This window comes from Rana temporaria, chromosome 6 (genome assembly GCF_905171775.1).
Source record: "Rana temporaria chromosome 6, aRanTem1.1, whole genome shotgun sequence".
In the NCBI taxonomy this organism is placed as follows: domain Eukaryota; kingdom Metazoa; phylum Chordata; class Amphibia; order Anura; family Ranidae; genus Rana; species Rana temporaria.
In genome coordinates, this window is record NC_053494.1 from 165,409,053 (window position 1) to 165,425,868 (window position 16,816).

The following is a 16,816-nucleotide window of genomic DNA, read 5'->3' on the forward strand; positions in this document are numbered from 1 at the left end:
GGTCTGCTCATACACACTGGACCAATGGTGAGAATGAAAATTCGTTACATATAAAATAATGGTAGAATTAAGTACAGAAAATAAATTACGGTTTTCGAAGGATCATTCTCATGTGAGCATCAGGTCCTATCTGAGACAACACAAGTAAGGTTTCCTGGAGCTCCTCCTCACTTTCCCGCTTCTCCTCATCGGTTGGCATAGGCACATCATCGTGTTCATCATCCAAGAACCGATAAAACAGATACTTGTCTTGGAAGTAATATTCTTGGTCAACTAAACAGATAATAGGAGGCATGAATATTAAAATGATGGTTGATAAGAAAGAAACCCATTCATGGTTCAAATATCCAGTCTCTGTGTAGGTCATGTCTCTGGGAATTTAACTAAAAGTAAAACTAAAGGCATAACCTTTTTCTTAGCTTTGGATAGAGTGGAGAAATATTAGAACGCTTGTCAGTTTTTATGGCTGTCGATGTCCATGTTAGAGAGATTCACCCTCTCTATTTGTCCTCTCATATTATCATTGAAAGTCAAAGTAAAAGAAAATCCCAAATTTTGGATTGTCCCCAGAAAAGTAATAGTGGGGAAATCTTCCAATGGGGACACTTGTTCTGGGACCTGGGAGTCTCAAAGGAATTCCTTTAGTTTGCAGGGATTTCCTCTCACTTCCTGTTTGGCTATGGGACAGGAAGTGAAAGGAAATCTCTGCAATGGGTCACAGATATCGAAACAAAAATCCGACTCTCCCTTAGTTTATGCAAAATAAAAAATAAAAAAGATTTGCCTATAGCTCTACTTTAAGTTACTTCTCCAATTCTGCAAAGTCACAGTGCTAAGCACTTACTCCTTCAGGACCTGGACTTGAACCTCAGCTGTGTCTGGCAATGAACCTTCTCACTGAGCTATCTGAGATGCTGGACAGTGCCTTGTCAGATCCTTTGGACAACCCTGCCTTGTACCTTGATTTCAGCTGAACCTTGAACTCTTTGCTCCCCCCACAAACTTCCTGATAAAAGCCATGTCTCTGCACTTCCTCCTTGCCAGAATATTGTGCTATCTCCAGCCTGTATCTCGCTCCTGTCTTCCCTGCTGCCATCCATATTTTCTACTGCTCGTTATCGACCCTTGGCTTGTTCCTCGACTACGCTTCTGCCTGATCCCAACCTGCAAATACTCATTACCGAACTTTTGGCTTGTTTACTGACCACGCTTCTGTTTGATCCTTACCTGCTCATCCGCTACTGAACCCCGACTTGCTCACCTCCTGGTAGAGCGATCCTGAGGACCGCGACCTGGTGCTAACACGCAACAAAATCCATCTCCACCATCAGGAGCTCTGGTGAACACCGGTTAGCACTTAGACCTGCCAGGCCTGTGTACCTATCTTGCTGGTCAGTGGTAGTCCTGCAACTGCTGTAGCAATTGGTCTTCAAGCCTGACCCCTGATTGTGACATACTCACTCTACTGTGTACCAATCTGTACTTCTTATAATTTTATTTACAGATCTCTCAGTATGTAACTGAAATCATTAGAAAGTGGTACATCCCATTTAAAGATTAATTAAATACAAAGGCTAATATTGAACATGCTAGTTCCAGGGCTGTTATGCTTATCCAATGACTTTGCTACTTTTTGAGTCACTGACCGGCAACAAGCAATGCGGGTTAAAAAAAGTCAGAGTGTCATCATCTGCTATCCTTGCACCAGCTCACTAATGGGATGATTTACTAAAGGCAAAAAGACTGTACTTTACACTCTGCAAGTGCAGTTGCACTAATTTGTCCCATATATTAGTAAATGGGGCAAAGCCTTACTTTTTAAATAATACCCAATCAGGTGCCATGAACTTGCTTGCACATGATTGGATGTTGGAAATCAGCAGAGCTTCACCACATTCACTAAGCTCTGGGGAAAATTGCAAAGTGCACAGTCCATTTGCTTGTATTAAATCAACCCCACTGAATTATCATGGAGACCATGTAACTAGCATATTCAGAAGGACATGTAAGCAATGAAAGCACATTTCTTGTAATTTATTATGGGGTTATAATATTTTATAACTTGACAGACTTATGAAATATATATATTTATTTTGCAAATTGTTCTGAAAAAAGGGGATCTTATGTTTAATAGTTAATGTCATCAAAACTGCCCTGGACAAATTAATGAAACCAGCGACTGATCCAAAGATCTGGAAAATGTGGCAAATGCTATAAATGAATGGTATTAAAATAAAGGCACAATTTTGCAATGTGTGTAAAACACATCACCATCAGATAACTGACATAGCCAGCAGAGGGCATAGTTTAGTCACATATAACAAACGTTAAAAACACGGGAGCAATGACAAAAAAAAATTCAATACAAGTGACAGTGAATGAATAGTAAGGTCAGGAAATAAATCTTCTTATATATGTAGGTAAAAGGAATCGTTTAAATAATTGTATTTAAAATGTTTTTTTAGAGAACCTAGGGCCAGATCCACAGCCCCGCAGCGCAACGTAACTTAACAGATTTAAGTTACACTGCCACAAATTTTCTAAGTTAGGTATCGATCCACAACACACTTACCTGGAAATTTGCGGCGGTGTAACTCAAATCCGTCCGGCGCAAGGCGTTCCTAATCTAATGGGGCGAGTCCCATTTAAATTAGGCGCGCTCCCGCGCCGGACGTACTGCGCATGCTTGTGACGCAAATTTCCCGACGTGCTTTGCGCAACGTGACGTCATTTTTTGATCGGCGCGGCGCGTAGCGTATTTCCGTATTCCCGTACGGCTTACGCAATCGACGTAAAATTTAAGAATTCAACGCGGGAAGGACGGCCATACTTTACACAGCAGTACGCCTGCTGTGTAAAAGTAGGGCTGCTTTACAAAAGTGTAACTAAGCGACGGGAAACTAATGTAGCGGCGACGTAGCGAACATGAAAAAGCTTTGAGGATCGACGTAACTCCTCATTAGCATACCCGAAGCGTAATTTCGACGATGAATGCCCCCAGCGGCGGTCGCGGTACTGCATCTTAAGATCCGGCAGTGTAAAACTATTACACCTGCCGGATCTTCTGTCTATCTCTTGGAAACTGATTCTGTGGATCAGTTCCAAAGATAGAAACAGGGATACGCAGGCGGAACAGCAGATCCGCCTGCGTATCTCTTTTGAGGATCTGGCCCCTAGTCTCTAGAATGGTCATAAGAAATTGGGGTATAATCATCGGAAATGTAAATGTTATTTTTATATCAAAAAATGTAATACAAAACATTAGGTTAATTGCTTTTATTACCAAAGTTTTAATAACACAGACATTGTAACCAATGAAATCTTGGATTTTTAGAGAAGTAAAAATCTTTACAACAGTTTCTGGTTGGTTGATGGGTTATTCCACTTTATTCTTGTATTGAGAAAAATACAGCAATGGCTATCGCTGGTTTCCCGCTAATGCCGCATACACACGATCGGAAATTCCGACAAGAAAACAATTTGGGCTCAAACTTGTGTTGCATACACACGGTCACACAAATGTCTGAGATTCCGACCGCCAAGAACGCGGTCATGTACAACAATACAACGAGCCTAGAAAAATGAAGTTCAATGATTCCGAGCATGCGTTGAACTGATTCAGAGCATGCATGTTTTTTTGTGCGTCGGAATTGCATACAGGCGATCAGAATTTTCGACAGAAAAAGTCAGATGGGGCCTACACATGGTCAAAATTTCTGACCAAAAGCTCACATCGAAATTTTCTTGTCAGAAATTCCGATTGTGTGTATGCGGCATAAGAATGCTAGCTGCCTGGCTGTCTCTGACGTCAATACGTTCTGAGTCTCTTACCCAAAACAATGGAGATTGGAAAGCCAGAGAGGAGACATAACTTGATTTTCAGGTCAGTGTCTTAAGCCATACAGGTAAAGATTTCTGGACTAAGGCCTCGTACACACAACCGAGGAACTCGTCGGAAAAGACACGACAAGCTTGCTTTGCGTACACACGGTCAAGACAAAATCTCCTCGTTCTCAAACGCGGTGACGTACAACACATACAATGGCAGGGGAAGTTCGATTCCACTTGCACAACCCTGGGGGCTGCTTTTGCTAATCTCATGTTACTGCGTGTAAGGCCGCGTACACACGGTCGGTCCATCCGATGAGAACGGTTTCTCGTTTCTCGTCGAAAACCAGCCCGACGAGGAACACGACGAGGAAATTGAGACTCCAGTCGAGGAAAAAGAGAACTTGTTCTCTTTTTTTCTTGTCGAGTTCCTCGACAGTTTCCTCGATGAAAAACGTACACGTTTTCATCGGCAAAAAAGCTCTCCCACCAAGTTTCTTGATGGATTTTGTCGAGTTTCTCGGTCGTGTGTACAAGGCTTTAGACAGAGAAATCCATAGATTCCCCCATCTAGTGCGATGAACGAATCTCCTGCTCCTGGCTGATGTATTCTGATAGATGCCACTCGCAGCTGTCAGAAAACACGACCAGTAAGTACATCTGAAGGCAAAAGATAGTAGGGAATGGATACCAAGCGCCCTGAGGCTTTTCAGTTCGCATGTGTTGCGCTATACAAGTTTTTCACTCACTCACTCACTCACATCTGATTGGCTGCAGTCACTGTTCAGCCAACTTTTTTCCCCTAAGCTCTTTTTGTCGAGCCAGGTGATATCTACAGAGCCATGCATTGCTCAAATATCTCACAATTCACAGGAATCAGTTGAAATTTGTGCAGTGTTTGGCCAGTCTAAGAGTGCCCATACATGCTTTGATTTCTTTATCCGATCAATGGGTGAGTCAACCAAAATGATCGAATCTGCAAGCGATTGAAAAGCAATAATTTGCATTCTGATCAATTTAGACTTGATCTAGATTGGAGTCAAAATGAGCTGATTGACCAGGGTGGAAATGTATGGATAATTTTGCATCATTTGGCATCAATGAGATACTTTGTTCATTAATTAATACAATCATATTTTGATTGATCAGATTATGAGATTACATGGTGGAAACTGAGATATGTTCGAAAACTTACAAATGTAACTTAAAACTGAACTTCGCACTCATGAAGAGGAAGTAAACCCTGATGGGTTTTACTTCCTCTTTATTTCCCTGCAAAGGTAAAGCATAATGGGCTACTATGCATCACATAGTAGCCCATTATGTGTCACTTACCTGAAACTGAAGCCTACAATGTCACCGCTGTCCCCACTGGCAGCAACCGTGCATCTTCGCCTCTCTTCCCTCTGGGGGCCGCAAACTACGGCTTTGTGACTTGCTGGAGTTGCATGAAATCACTCCCATGCCTGTGAGCGGGAGCCGCCAGTCACGGCATGACCCCTTTAGAAACAGCACGATCTGACCTTTCTAAAGTGCATATGCCCCGTAGACATCGTCGCACGGCTTTATTGGAAATATCTCCTAAACCGTGGAGGTTTAGGAGATATTTACAGCACCTACAGGTAAGCCTTAATATGGGCTTACCTGTAGGTACTGTAAAAGTGGTTGTACAGGGTGTACAACCACTTTAATCAACCTTGACTTTTTTTTTTTTACTTCTTTTGCTGCTAGCATTAGTAAATAGGAAGTAGATAGGAAAGTATATAATATTCACTTGTTTAAAAAAAAAAAAAAATTTCTTCAGGCAAATGATGTCATACATTCCTCGAGTGAGGGGAGGAGGGGTTTTCTCAGCTAAGCACACGCTTCTGCCTGCATGCCTAAGTTAAGGGCAGATGGATTACAGGAAATAAATGCTACATCAATCATTTACCCTTACTCAAGAAGGCCACAGCCAGAAATGCAAGGGGTGTTTCTTAAAGTGATTTATCAACAAAATAAAGCGTGGAGACATGGATGTATGGGGGAGTTTGCTTTGACTATTAAAAATTAACTAAATAGCGTTTTTGGTTTGTGGTGCCCAGATGCAGTGTAGTTCCACTTTAACTGTCAATGTAAATCTATTTTCTGGCGTGTGGCATACCAATCAATTGGGTTACTGACTATAGATTGACTATTCCTAGATCGATCGGAAAAATAATCAATCATTTATCAAAGCATGTATGACCACCATAGGAAAGAGCTGAGCTCACTAATTTAGCCTAAGGCCTCGTGCACACGACGAGTTTCTCGGGAGATATTTTTTTGCCAAGGAAACCGGTCGTGTGTACATTTTCGTTGAGGAAACTGTTGAGAAACTCGACGAGCCAAAAAGAGAGCATATTCTCTATTTCCTTGACGGGAATGGAGAAACTTGCCTTGTCGAGTTCCTCGACAGCCTAACAAGGAACTCAACGAGCAAAACGATGTGTTCCGCCCGTCAAGTTCCTCGGTCGTGTGTACGAGGCTTCATAGTCAGACAGAAGGAGTGGTCATTATTGGCAGTCTATAAACTTTGTGAATACAATTTTGACAGAGTGATGTATGATACCCCAGCTGTGATGAAGCCGCATTTACCATGGTTAAGAACTCCCTCCTCCAGTACGACTTGCCACATGCCCACGGCTTGTGTCCGGGAATGAACACAGGAGCTCTGCTGGATCAGCCAGTCAACCAGTTCTGTTCCTACACAGCATTGCCTGCCAAAGACACATAGACAAAATAAAGTTACCAAAAGTCACAAACCATGAATGGGTTTAATCCTTTGCTGGGTCTGTATGTAAAGTAGAAGTACGGTTTTCTTGTCTGAATTTCCGATCGTGTGTACGTGGCATAAATATTCTCTTAATACTGAATACTGTTTAGACAAGTTCACAATATCTGAGATTTGTATGTAGAGTTCTGCATTATAAAGCGCACAAGAAAAAGGCCAAATACTTTTTGTATCATTGTCTGCGCCCTGGCTTCATTTTAACACAAGTCGCTTTCATGTATAACGAAAGTGAGAAATCTCAGTTCCGTAGCAATAAAACAATGTGTGCGATCTCAATCGAGCATTACGCAGATATAAAGCCAAGGCATGTTTTTGGACTAAACACCGAGCAAAGGAAGTTTGCTGCCAAGCCGTGTTGTTTAAGCAGCCATGAAGACAAATGAGAACTGACAAGGGGAAAGAATATTTCAATATTTTATGTAGACGCTGGTGGAGAGATGGCAGTGTACAAATGATTACTTTTATAGGAAATGTTCCTTGAGTCTAGCGAGGTAGAACTCATCTCTTCAACAACTCACACATAAAGCTGATCAATGTTGCAAAAAACCACGAGCCGTTCAGAGCCATGTGAGTACTTTATAACATTCGCTGTTTACTGGGAGGAAATTGTGGAGTGGTGCCTAGACAGCACTGCAAGAGGAGGCAGCACCATTTAATATTTGTTTATTTTATTTTTTTACCATTTTATACTTTAACCATTTCAGCTCCGGAAAGGTTTTAACCCCCTCCAGGACCAGGCGATTTTTTGCTTTTTAGCACTGCGCTAAAGTGGTAATTACACGGTCATGCAAACCTGTACCTAAATGAAAATTACTGTATATATTTTTTTTCACATAAATACAGCTTTCTTTTAGTGGTATTTGAATACCACTGTTTTTATTTTATTTTTTGCAATATGAACAAAAAAAGACTGAAAAGTATGAAAAAACGAATGGGGCTAACATCTACAGCGATCAAGGGGTTAAATGTGTGCTTAACAATGTGTAATGTGTGCTGTTTTTTACTACAGATCTCTTTGTTTCTTATATCTGTTTTGCAGGGATAAGAAACAGAGAGATAATTTCCTCTGTATAGAGCTCTGTGTTGATTGTCAACACAGAGCTCTGGGCTATGATTGCACACAGCCAATCAGCAGGTCCTGGCCATGAATCATTGGCTGGGACTTGCTGACAGACTACCGCTGTGTACAATCACAGCATGTGTCAGTGGCTGGGAGGGGATAGCGCATGAACGCACCCTAAACTCTGAAGCAGGCAGAAATGTGTGAGTACGTCGCTTTGCCTGCATGGGCCGCCCGTCTGTAGTACATTGCGGGTGGGCAGTCTGCAAGAGGTTAATGTTTTTACTTTACATTCATTTTAAGTGATGCATGCTTATGCCTCATACACACAATCTGATTATCATACGACGTATCGTTCACATTTGGTTGCATAAAACTAATACTGAATACAACAGTGCAAAGTTTTCTCTCGATTTTTGCTGTACGATTCTGGAAAAATCTTTCGGTGTGCGTAGCTACGTATCGGAAACTATGTCCAATACGTATGACCCCTGTGTCTGCCAAGACTTTTGGCTGTCCGTTCGTAGTGTACAGAGAATGTTACAGATGGAATGTATATACGCGGTACGAACATTGTTTACATTCTCCCATTTCCTTCTGGTTTATTTTGTGTTTTCGATCATGCGTGGGGTTCGTCTATCGATTATTAGCGGACGCATACTGTACTGATTAAACGATTGTCGTACGATGGGCTGTCGTCTGAGCAAGGTTTTCGTGTTTGTCCCTTCGAATTTTGTTGGACGGACTGTCGTTATCGGCTGTCGAAAGCTGTGTACTAACGATCAGATTATCGAACGATCAATCCGAGAGCGATTTTTATCATCCGATAATCTGATCGTTTGTACGAGGCATTAGACACAGACACAAAAAAATGCTGATATCAGAGGCGTCTGGTGTTTAGCAAATCAACCCCATTGTGTTTGCAATCTGTGTTTGGGGCGTCATTAGGAATCTATTGACACATGCAGCAGATCGCACACCCAATGCATTTTGAACGCAATGTGGGAAACGCACACGGAATGTGTGATCCCGCACCGCACTTTAGTTTCAATGAGCCCTTCAAGCTACACAGACTGCTTTTTTCCCATTCTCACATTCTTCCGTTCTGACCATAAGAAAAAAAAATACAATGTTGCGTTTTCTCCATTAAAAAACAGAAAGAGGGTACAGGGGCAGCTTTTACAAATATGTTACTGTGATAGCCAATCACAGGCTATCACAGTGATTATCTGTTTGTTAGTACAGAACCCAGAGCTGTCAGCAACAGCTCATTATCTTAGTGCACTAGAAAGCACACTTCCAAAACAAATGCAAGAAGGCCCACCTCCATGATGCTGTATACCAGCCTTGTGAGGCCTCGTACACACGACCAAGGAACTCAACGGGCGAAACACATCGTTTTGCTCGTCGAGTTTCTTGTTAGGCTGTCGAGGAACTCGACGTGCCAATTTTCTCCATTCCCGTCGAGGAAAAAGAGAACATGCTCTCTTTTTGGCTCGTCGAGATCCTCGACAGTTTCCTTGTCGAAAATGTACACACGACCGGTTTCCTCTGCAAAAAAAAATCTCCCACCAAGTTTCTTGCTGGTTTTTGCCGAGAAACTCGGTCGTGTGTACGAGGCCTGACGCTTTGAGGCTTTTTCAGGAGTGCCTTGGCAAAATTACTAAAAAATTATCAAAAATTGTATACAAGCCAGCAGGTGGATGAAGCCTTCCTTTTAGTTACACTCATGCTGCATACACACGATCAGATTTCTGGTGGAATAAAATCCGATGGAATTTTTTGTCGGAATTCCGATGAAGCTGACTTTCATCGTCTTGCATACACACTATCAGACTAAATTCAGAATTTTGCCAAAACGCAGTGACGTAAAACAGTACGACGAGCCGAAAAAATGAAGTTCAATGCTTCCGAGCATGCTTCAACTTGATTCTGCTCATGCGTGGATTTTTCTCCAGGGGAGTTCCACACAGACGATCGGAATTAACTATCGTTTTTTTTTCACCGGAAAAATGTAAAACATGTTCTATTTTTTTAAACCAATTTTCATTTGAAAAAAAGATCGTGTGTACACGGCAAAAGCCACAGGTTTTCATTATGCACCATTACGACTTTCACCTAGACACTGACATCCTAACAACCAATGATATCATCAGTTAATAAGGAGGATGTCTGTTGCCTTCAAAGCATTCTTGTTGCTAATGTGACCCTCAGTACTGGGGTCACATTACCGCATTAATGCAAAGAAATTGAGGGAGAAGAGAAACATTGGAATACTAGTCGGTACCAGTGTGCAAAAGTTTATTTGCTTTGGAAGAATAAATCACCTCTGACTTTGGGTGTCCTACATGTGGATGTTGCTGCATTGTGTAAAGCTATTAGAATATTTTCTTAAATTTTAGAATGGGGTGCCTCGAGACCGTCCATGGTTTTAAAGAGAGCCTTGACATTTTTTTATCATTTTAAAGGGAGAAACACTGCTGTATACTGTATGTGTGAAGTTGGCATCAATGGGTTATAAGGAGAACTCTAATGCCGCGTACACACAACCGTTTTTCATGACGAGAAAAATTCAATATTTTTAATTGGTCGTGAAAAACGGTCATGTGTAGGTTCCAGAGCATTTTTATCAACGAGGAAAATGTCCATTAAAAATTTTGAACTTCACCCTCCCCGAGTTCGCGAGCATGGACAGGCTGACAGTGGTGTCATTGAACGCCAAAGGCCTGAACATCCCAGAAAAGAGGAGAATGCTCCTAAGTGATATGCGTCGCTTAGGCGCGGACGTGGTGTTGCTACAGGAGACGCATTTTAGGGAAGGGAACATACCTATGCTAAAAAGTAGGCACTATCCCACTGTATACCACTCAAAATATGCGGCAGCAAAATCCAGGGGAGTTTCCATACTACTCTCAGCTAGAGTTCCCTGGTCGTGTGAGGATGCTAAATTAGACACGGAGGGACGATTTCTGTTCCTGAAGGGCAGAATTGGACAGGTTCAGGTTACTATAGCGAACCTCTACGCCCCAAACGAGCGCCAAGATACCTTTCTATCCAGACAACTAAAACAGTTAATGCGATTCGCGGAGGGACAACTAATTATAGGAGGCGACCTTAACATTCCTTTAATTCCTGAAGAGGACACCTCGACAGGACTCTCCTCTGCCTCCAGGGACTCCCGTAAACGCGTACACACGACGCTACACTCGGCACAGCTGGTGGACGCCTGGCGCCTTCTTCACCCTGGAGAGAAGGACTACACCTTCTACTCCATACATCCTATTCCAGGATTGACTACTTCCTGATACCTCACAGACATCTTTCGGCAGTGGAGGATGTGTCGATAGGGTCGATAACTTGGTCCGATCACGCACCGGTCACGCTAGTGTATGCCCTGACAGACGCACAGACGGCCCAGACACGTCCCTGGCGACTTAATGAGAGCCTGCTGCAGGACGCTGATACCATGACAGAGGTGGTGGAGGAGATGAGACATTACTTTGACTCTAACACCACACAAGACAGCGATGCGGGAGTAATCTGGGAAGCCCACAAGGCGGTCATAAGGGGGATTCTAATCAAGCATGGGGCCAGACTGAAGAGACAGAGAACAGACCAACTCAACAAACTGCTCGATAAGTTACAGCTACTAGAGACCCAACATAAACAGTCCCAGACGCCCCAAGCGAACTCGGAACTAAACACCACTCGCACACAGATCACGGATCTGTTACATTTCAAGGCCAAAGCGGCGATACAGATATGTAGGCGACATGGTTACGAATCGGGCGATAAATGCGGGAGAATGCTGGCGCGAGCACTCCGTACACAAAACGCAGCATCATACATACCGCACATAGTCACACGCGAAGGACGGAAGGTCTCCACCCCTCAACAGATTACCCAGGAATTTAAAAATTTTTATACAAACCTATATAACCTCCCAGGCCCAATCCCAGAACTTGACCCGAACCAGATGAAGGAGTATTTGACTTCCTCCAGCATGCCGACCTTAACAACAGAAATGAGGGAAGAGCTAGAGGAGCCAATTACCCTACCAGAGATACAGATGGCACTAAAATCCTCCAAACCAGGGAAGGCCCCGGGCCCAGACGGCCTTACGGCCACATACTACAAGACCCTGCTGCCATCTCTGGGGAACCATTTGGTGAGCCTGTTCAATACCTTGGGGACAGAGAGCGCGTTCCATATTTCCACTCTGCAGGCGCAAATAGCAGTGATCCATAAAGAGGGTAAAGACCCGGGTCAATGCGGCAGTTATCGACCCATTTCACTGCTGAACACTGACATAAAGCTATTCACAAAAGTGATCGCCACGAGAATTCAGAAGTATCTCCCTGGTCTTGTTCACCTGGATCAAGTGGGATTTGTCCCAACCAGGGAGGCCAGGGACAATACGACCAAGGTATTGAACCTGCTCCACGTAGCTAATAAAACAAAGGTCCCCTGTGTCTTTGTAGGGACAGACGCCGAAAAGGCATTCGACCGGGTGAGCTGGAGTTTCTTGTTCGCCACCTTGAGTCACGTAGGGATAGGTCAGAAAATGATGAGATGGATTACAGCGGCCTACACGAAACCAACGGCCAGAGTAAGAGCAAATGGAACGCAGTCAGACCCGTTTCCGATCGCGAATGGGACCAGACAGGGATGCCCGTTGTCACCCCTCCTATTCGCCCTGACGCTGGAACCCTTCCTACGGCAAATACGGCGGAACCCAAATATTACGGGAATAGAGGTTGGAAACAACCAATACAAAGTCTCAGCCTTTGCTGATGACATGCTGTTCTCTCTGACTAACCCGTCGACGTCCCTTCCAAATTTGATGCGTGAATTTGACTCCTATGGCAAGCTGTCGAACCTAAAAATTAACCTGTCAAAGTCAGAGGCGATGGGGGTGGGAATTTCTCAACCACTACTGACCCGACTTAAACAAAGCTTTCACCTAAAATGGACGGACACAGCACTAACGTATTTGGGAACACGGATCCCACCACGACTGTCTAATATATTCCAACTTAATTTCCCTCCATTACTTAAGACAGTCCAACAACTGTTGAACCACTGGACCGTGGGATTACATTCCTGGTTCGGTAGGTGCAACATTCTGAAGATGTCCATTCTGCCCAAATTTGTGTACTTGTTGCAAGCCCTCCCTGTGCATGTCCCCTCAGAGTTTTTTAAGCAAACACAGGCCGCGTTCGGGACTTTCTTGTGGGCAGGGAAGCGCTCCCGAGTAAATAAAGCCGTCCTCTCATTACCTAAATTATGTGGTGGCCTAGCCATGCCAAACATACGAACGTATTATCATGCAGCGCAGTTAAACCGTCTCATAGACTGGAATCGACACAGCTCGCTCAAACTGTGGCCACAATTAGAGCAGGCACAAAGTAGCATTATGCTACGACGTGCTCCGTGGTGCCGTGCCCTACAACAAACAGACGTACAACACCATCCACTGATAGGGAATACTACCAAGGTGTGCGCGAGGCTGTTAGAGCAGTACCGCCTGGCAACGGAGACCTCACCGCTACGCCCAATTCTGGGCAGCCCAAACTTTACACCGGGACTTAGAGACGCCAAATTTGTTGCGCTCCGCGATTCGGGGACTTTTCAGGCCTCACACTTCAGTGAGATGGGTCGGTGGAAGTCGTCAACCCAGCTGATGGACCAGTTTGGTCAATATCAGCTGGACTTTATGAGAGCCGGCCAGCTGGACCACTTCCTCAGAACCATCCCCCCACCACCCGCCGGACAGACTCTTACGACTTTGGAGGAGATGTGCGAGGAGTCAGGGGCGTTACCCCACGCCCTGTCCTTACTACATACGCTGCTGGTGACCCCCGTAGAAGGGTATCAGATTCCTAGCCTTGACAGATGGGAACAAGACTTGGGCTATCAGCTAACACCCGCTAAGAGACAGCAGATACTCACATTTACACATAAATCATCAATTTGCACCAAGGTCCAGGAGACCAATTACAAACTGCTGACAAGGTGGTACAGAACACCAGACCTATTGCACAAACTGTTCCCGGACACATCAGACCTCTGCTGGAGGTGCCGATCAGACAGGGGGACACTATTGCATATCTTTTGGTCTTGCCCACTCCTCAGACCGTTCTGGGAGGGAGTAAGGCGAATTACACAAAGATTCACGGAGCGCGAGGTCCCAGATGACCCAGCGTACTTCCTGCTCCATGCAACCTCTACCCCAGCGCGTGTATACAAAAAGTCGGTGGTGCGCCACCTGCTAGACGCAGCCAAGGCCTGTGTCCCCCTGTGCTGGAAATCCTCCAACCCACCGACAGTGGCCATGTGGTTACGGAAGGTGGATGAGATCGGGCGGATGGAGGATCTAGTCCTGTCAAAGCAAGATAGGGGTGAACTCTACTCCCAGACCTGGCAATTATGGGCTATATTTAAGTACTCCGAAGAGGGCCAGGCCCTTAGAGGAGAACTGCTGTCACCCCCTGATCAGAGCCTGCCCCCACACCTGGACATGCAACCCTGACGGCAAAGGCCGCCACGGTAAAAGGAACCGACGGACAGAGATGCTGGTCCATGCTCGCGAACCCCCCCCCCTCTCACTCCCTTATCCTCCACTTAAATACCTACCCTTATACCACTCTTCTCCCTCTACTCTTTTATTTTTCTATCTCTCCCCTCTTTGTCTCTGGACTGCTCACTGAGCAGCACCCAGATTTCTATTTCTGTTTTCCTATACTTTACTACACTTAGAAAATGGAAATGGTAGAGGACTGGCACACGGTTCCATAGTTCCCGGCCGCAGAAAGATACCACAAGAACACGGAAGGGGATGAGGTGCCGGCTTTTGAACTGGGGGCGGCGATGCGGGGCGGGTGGCACATAGCCTTTCGTGCCGTACGCTGCCACACCCAGCCGGGAGAGGTGTCTCCACAGACAGTTTTAGAGTTCTCGCAAAACTTTTCTTATGTAACTGCCATGTCTCATATGAGTGCCTTCATATGACAACTGTTGTACTGTTTACTTGCTGTGGTCCTTGTGGGCCGGTCTTCTATTTTGTATAAATAAAAAATTAAAAAAAAAAAAAAAAAAATTTTTTTGAACTTGCTCGATTTTTCTTGCTGTTTCTCACGTCGTCGTTCTTCACGTCATGAAAAACAGTCGTGTGAATGCTTTAATAAGGGGGGAAAAAACATGCATGCTCAGAAACAAGTTATGAGACGGGGAAATTAGCATAAGCAGCCCAAAGGGTGGCTCCATTTGAATGGAACTTCCCCTTTATAGTGCCGTTGTACGTCACCGTGATTTGCTCGAGCATTTTTTTTCACGATCGTGTGTGTGCAAGGCAGGCTTGAGAGGAATCACGTTGAGAAAAACTTTTTTTTTCAATGACATGAATAACGGTCGTGTGTACACGGCATAAGGGCCTAATTACATCTACACACATGGAACAGTGTAAATCCAGTTGGATTTTGGCTTAAACTCAATATAGTAAAAACATCCTATGTATATCAGCATTACTCACCTGTATGTTTTTAGGTGATACTTGCGATCTCTGATCATGTGAGGCGCTCGGCAAAGAATGGCATTACGTAATATCTTCCCAGCCCGGAGAATACGTTCAGATGGGATCTTTATGATTTAGGTATAAAAAACATATGTTAGACTGAGCTTGAAACATGAGTGGTCTATCCTCTCTGGAAGATACATGATATTTAGCATAGTGATAAACTATATATATTGGTTAACATACTATATCATCTTCTTTCTTAGATTATCAGCAAACATAATCGGGTAGTTGTGTTGCAAATCTTATATTATTGAAATGTAACTAAACCTGTATTTGAATCAAAAGTCTTTACCCCAATTTCAGTTCTCAGTAGGTGTACATGGGCTTAACTCATTTGTTTCTTATATATACTGCTCGGATTTAAGTAGCAATCAGGATTATGTATTACTCCTCCAGCTGCAAAACAGAGTGTAAGAAAAAAAAACAGTCTCTAACTGATATAGGAAGCCTATGGATGATTTGATTAACACTATGGGGTTGATTTACTAAAGGTAAATAGACTGTGCACTAAACAAAGTGCAGTTGATCAAGAGCTTAGCAAATAAAGGGCAGCTGAACTTTGCAAAGAATACCCAATCACATGCAAGGAAAATAAAAAAATAAACATTTTTGCTTGGATATGATTGGCTGATGGAAGTCAGCAGAGATCTCCATCATTCTCTGGAGCAATCTGCACTTCGCAAAGCACACAGTCTATTTGCCTTTAGTAAATCGACCCAAATGCACCCTAAACTAAACTATCACTTTAAACTAAAAGAACCCTTTAAAGTATATCTAAAGCCCATTTTTTCGTTTCAAAGAATAGGGAAGATTAATACCCCTGTTGTTTTTTTTTCTGTCTGTTATTGGGAGATTTCTATTAACTTCCTTTACCAGATACACAAGAAGAAGTCAGGGGAAATCTCTCTGAAGTAAATGAAAATCCTCTCCTAGACCGCTGTAAACAGAACAAGTGACTCCATTGTAAGATTGTCCCTTGATTTATGTTCTGGTGACAGCTGTAACATTTTCTATTAACCATTGCTTTATGTCACCAGGACAAATAATGAGGCAAATCTAAACATCAGGGACACAGACAGTAATAATAATAAAAAATAAAAAAAATGACAGGGGTGTCAATACTTCATCACATTCTATCTAAAACCAAAGCAAAAATGTTCAGCTTCAGATACACTTTAAATCCTAAACATGAACCTCTTCGTTATAAAATCAGTATGCACCTTAGACACTTCACGAAACCCCATTACCTCTGTAATGGTTTTAGCTTGACGGATCGAGATTTGATTTTCAATGAGTGCAGTCTGAAAAATAAAATATTACCAAAAAATAAACAAAAAACAAACATGGAAAAAAAGTAAAAGATTAGCAATCAACAGAAAAAAACGCTAATTTATAGGTAATGTAAAACAGAATCTTTTAAGAAGAAAACAAATGTTTAATTTAAGTAGTGAAAGCATAAAAATGAAAATTACAGAACTACTAAATTATAAATGAAAATGAACAAAAAAGTAAAAAAATGTAAGTATATAAATTATAAGTC

The 16,816-nt window shown here is 43.2% G+C and overlaps 1 protein-coding gene across 1 annotated transcript in view; it reads right to left on the minus strand.

Moving 5' to 3' along the window:
* The window catches only part of RAPGEF4 (Rap guanine nucleotide exchange factor 4), a 198,463-nt gene that overhangs the window by 166,067 nt on the left and 15,580 nt on the right, over positions 1-16,816 (minus strand). The window contains exons 3-6 of the mRNA XM_040358501.1: positions 16,497-16,577; positions 15,232-15,338; positions 6,445-6,566; positions 90-273 (exon numbers count right to left, since the gene is read on the minus strand). Of these exons, the coding sequence (XP_040214435.1) occupies positions 90-273; positions 6,445-6,566; positions 15,232-15,338; positions 16,497-16,577 (494 nt within the window). The remainder of the gene's footprint in view (positions 1-89; positions 274-6,444; positions 6,567-15,231; positions 15,339-16,496; positions 16,578-16,816) is intronic.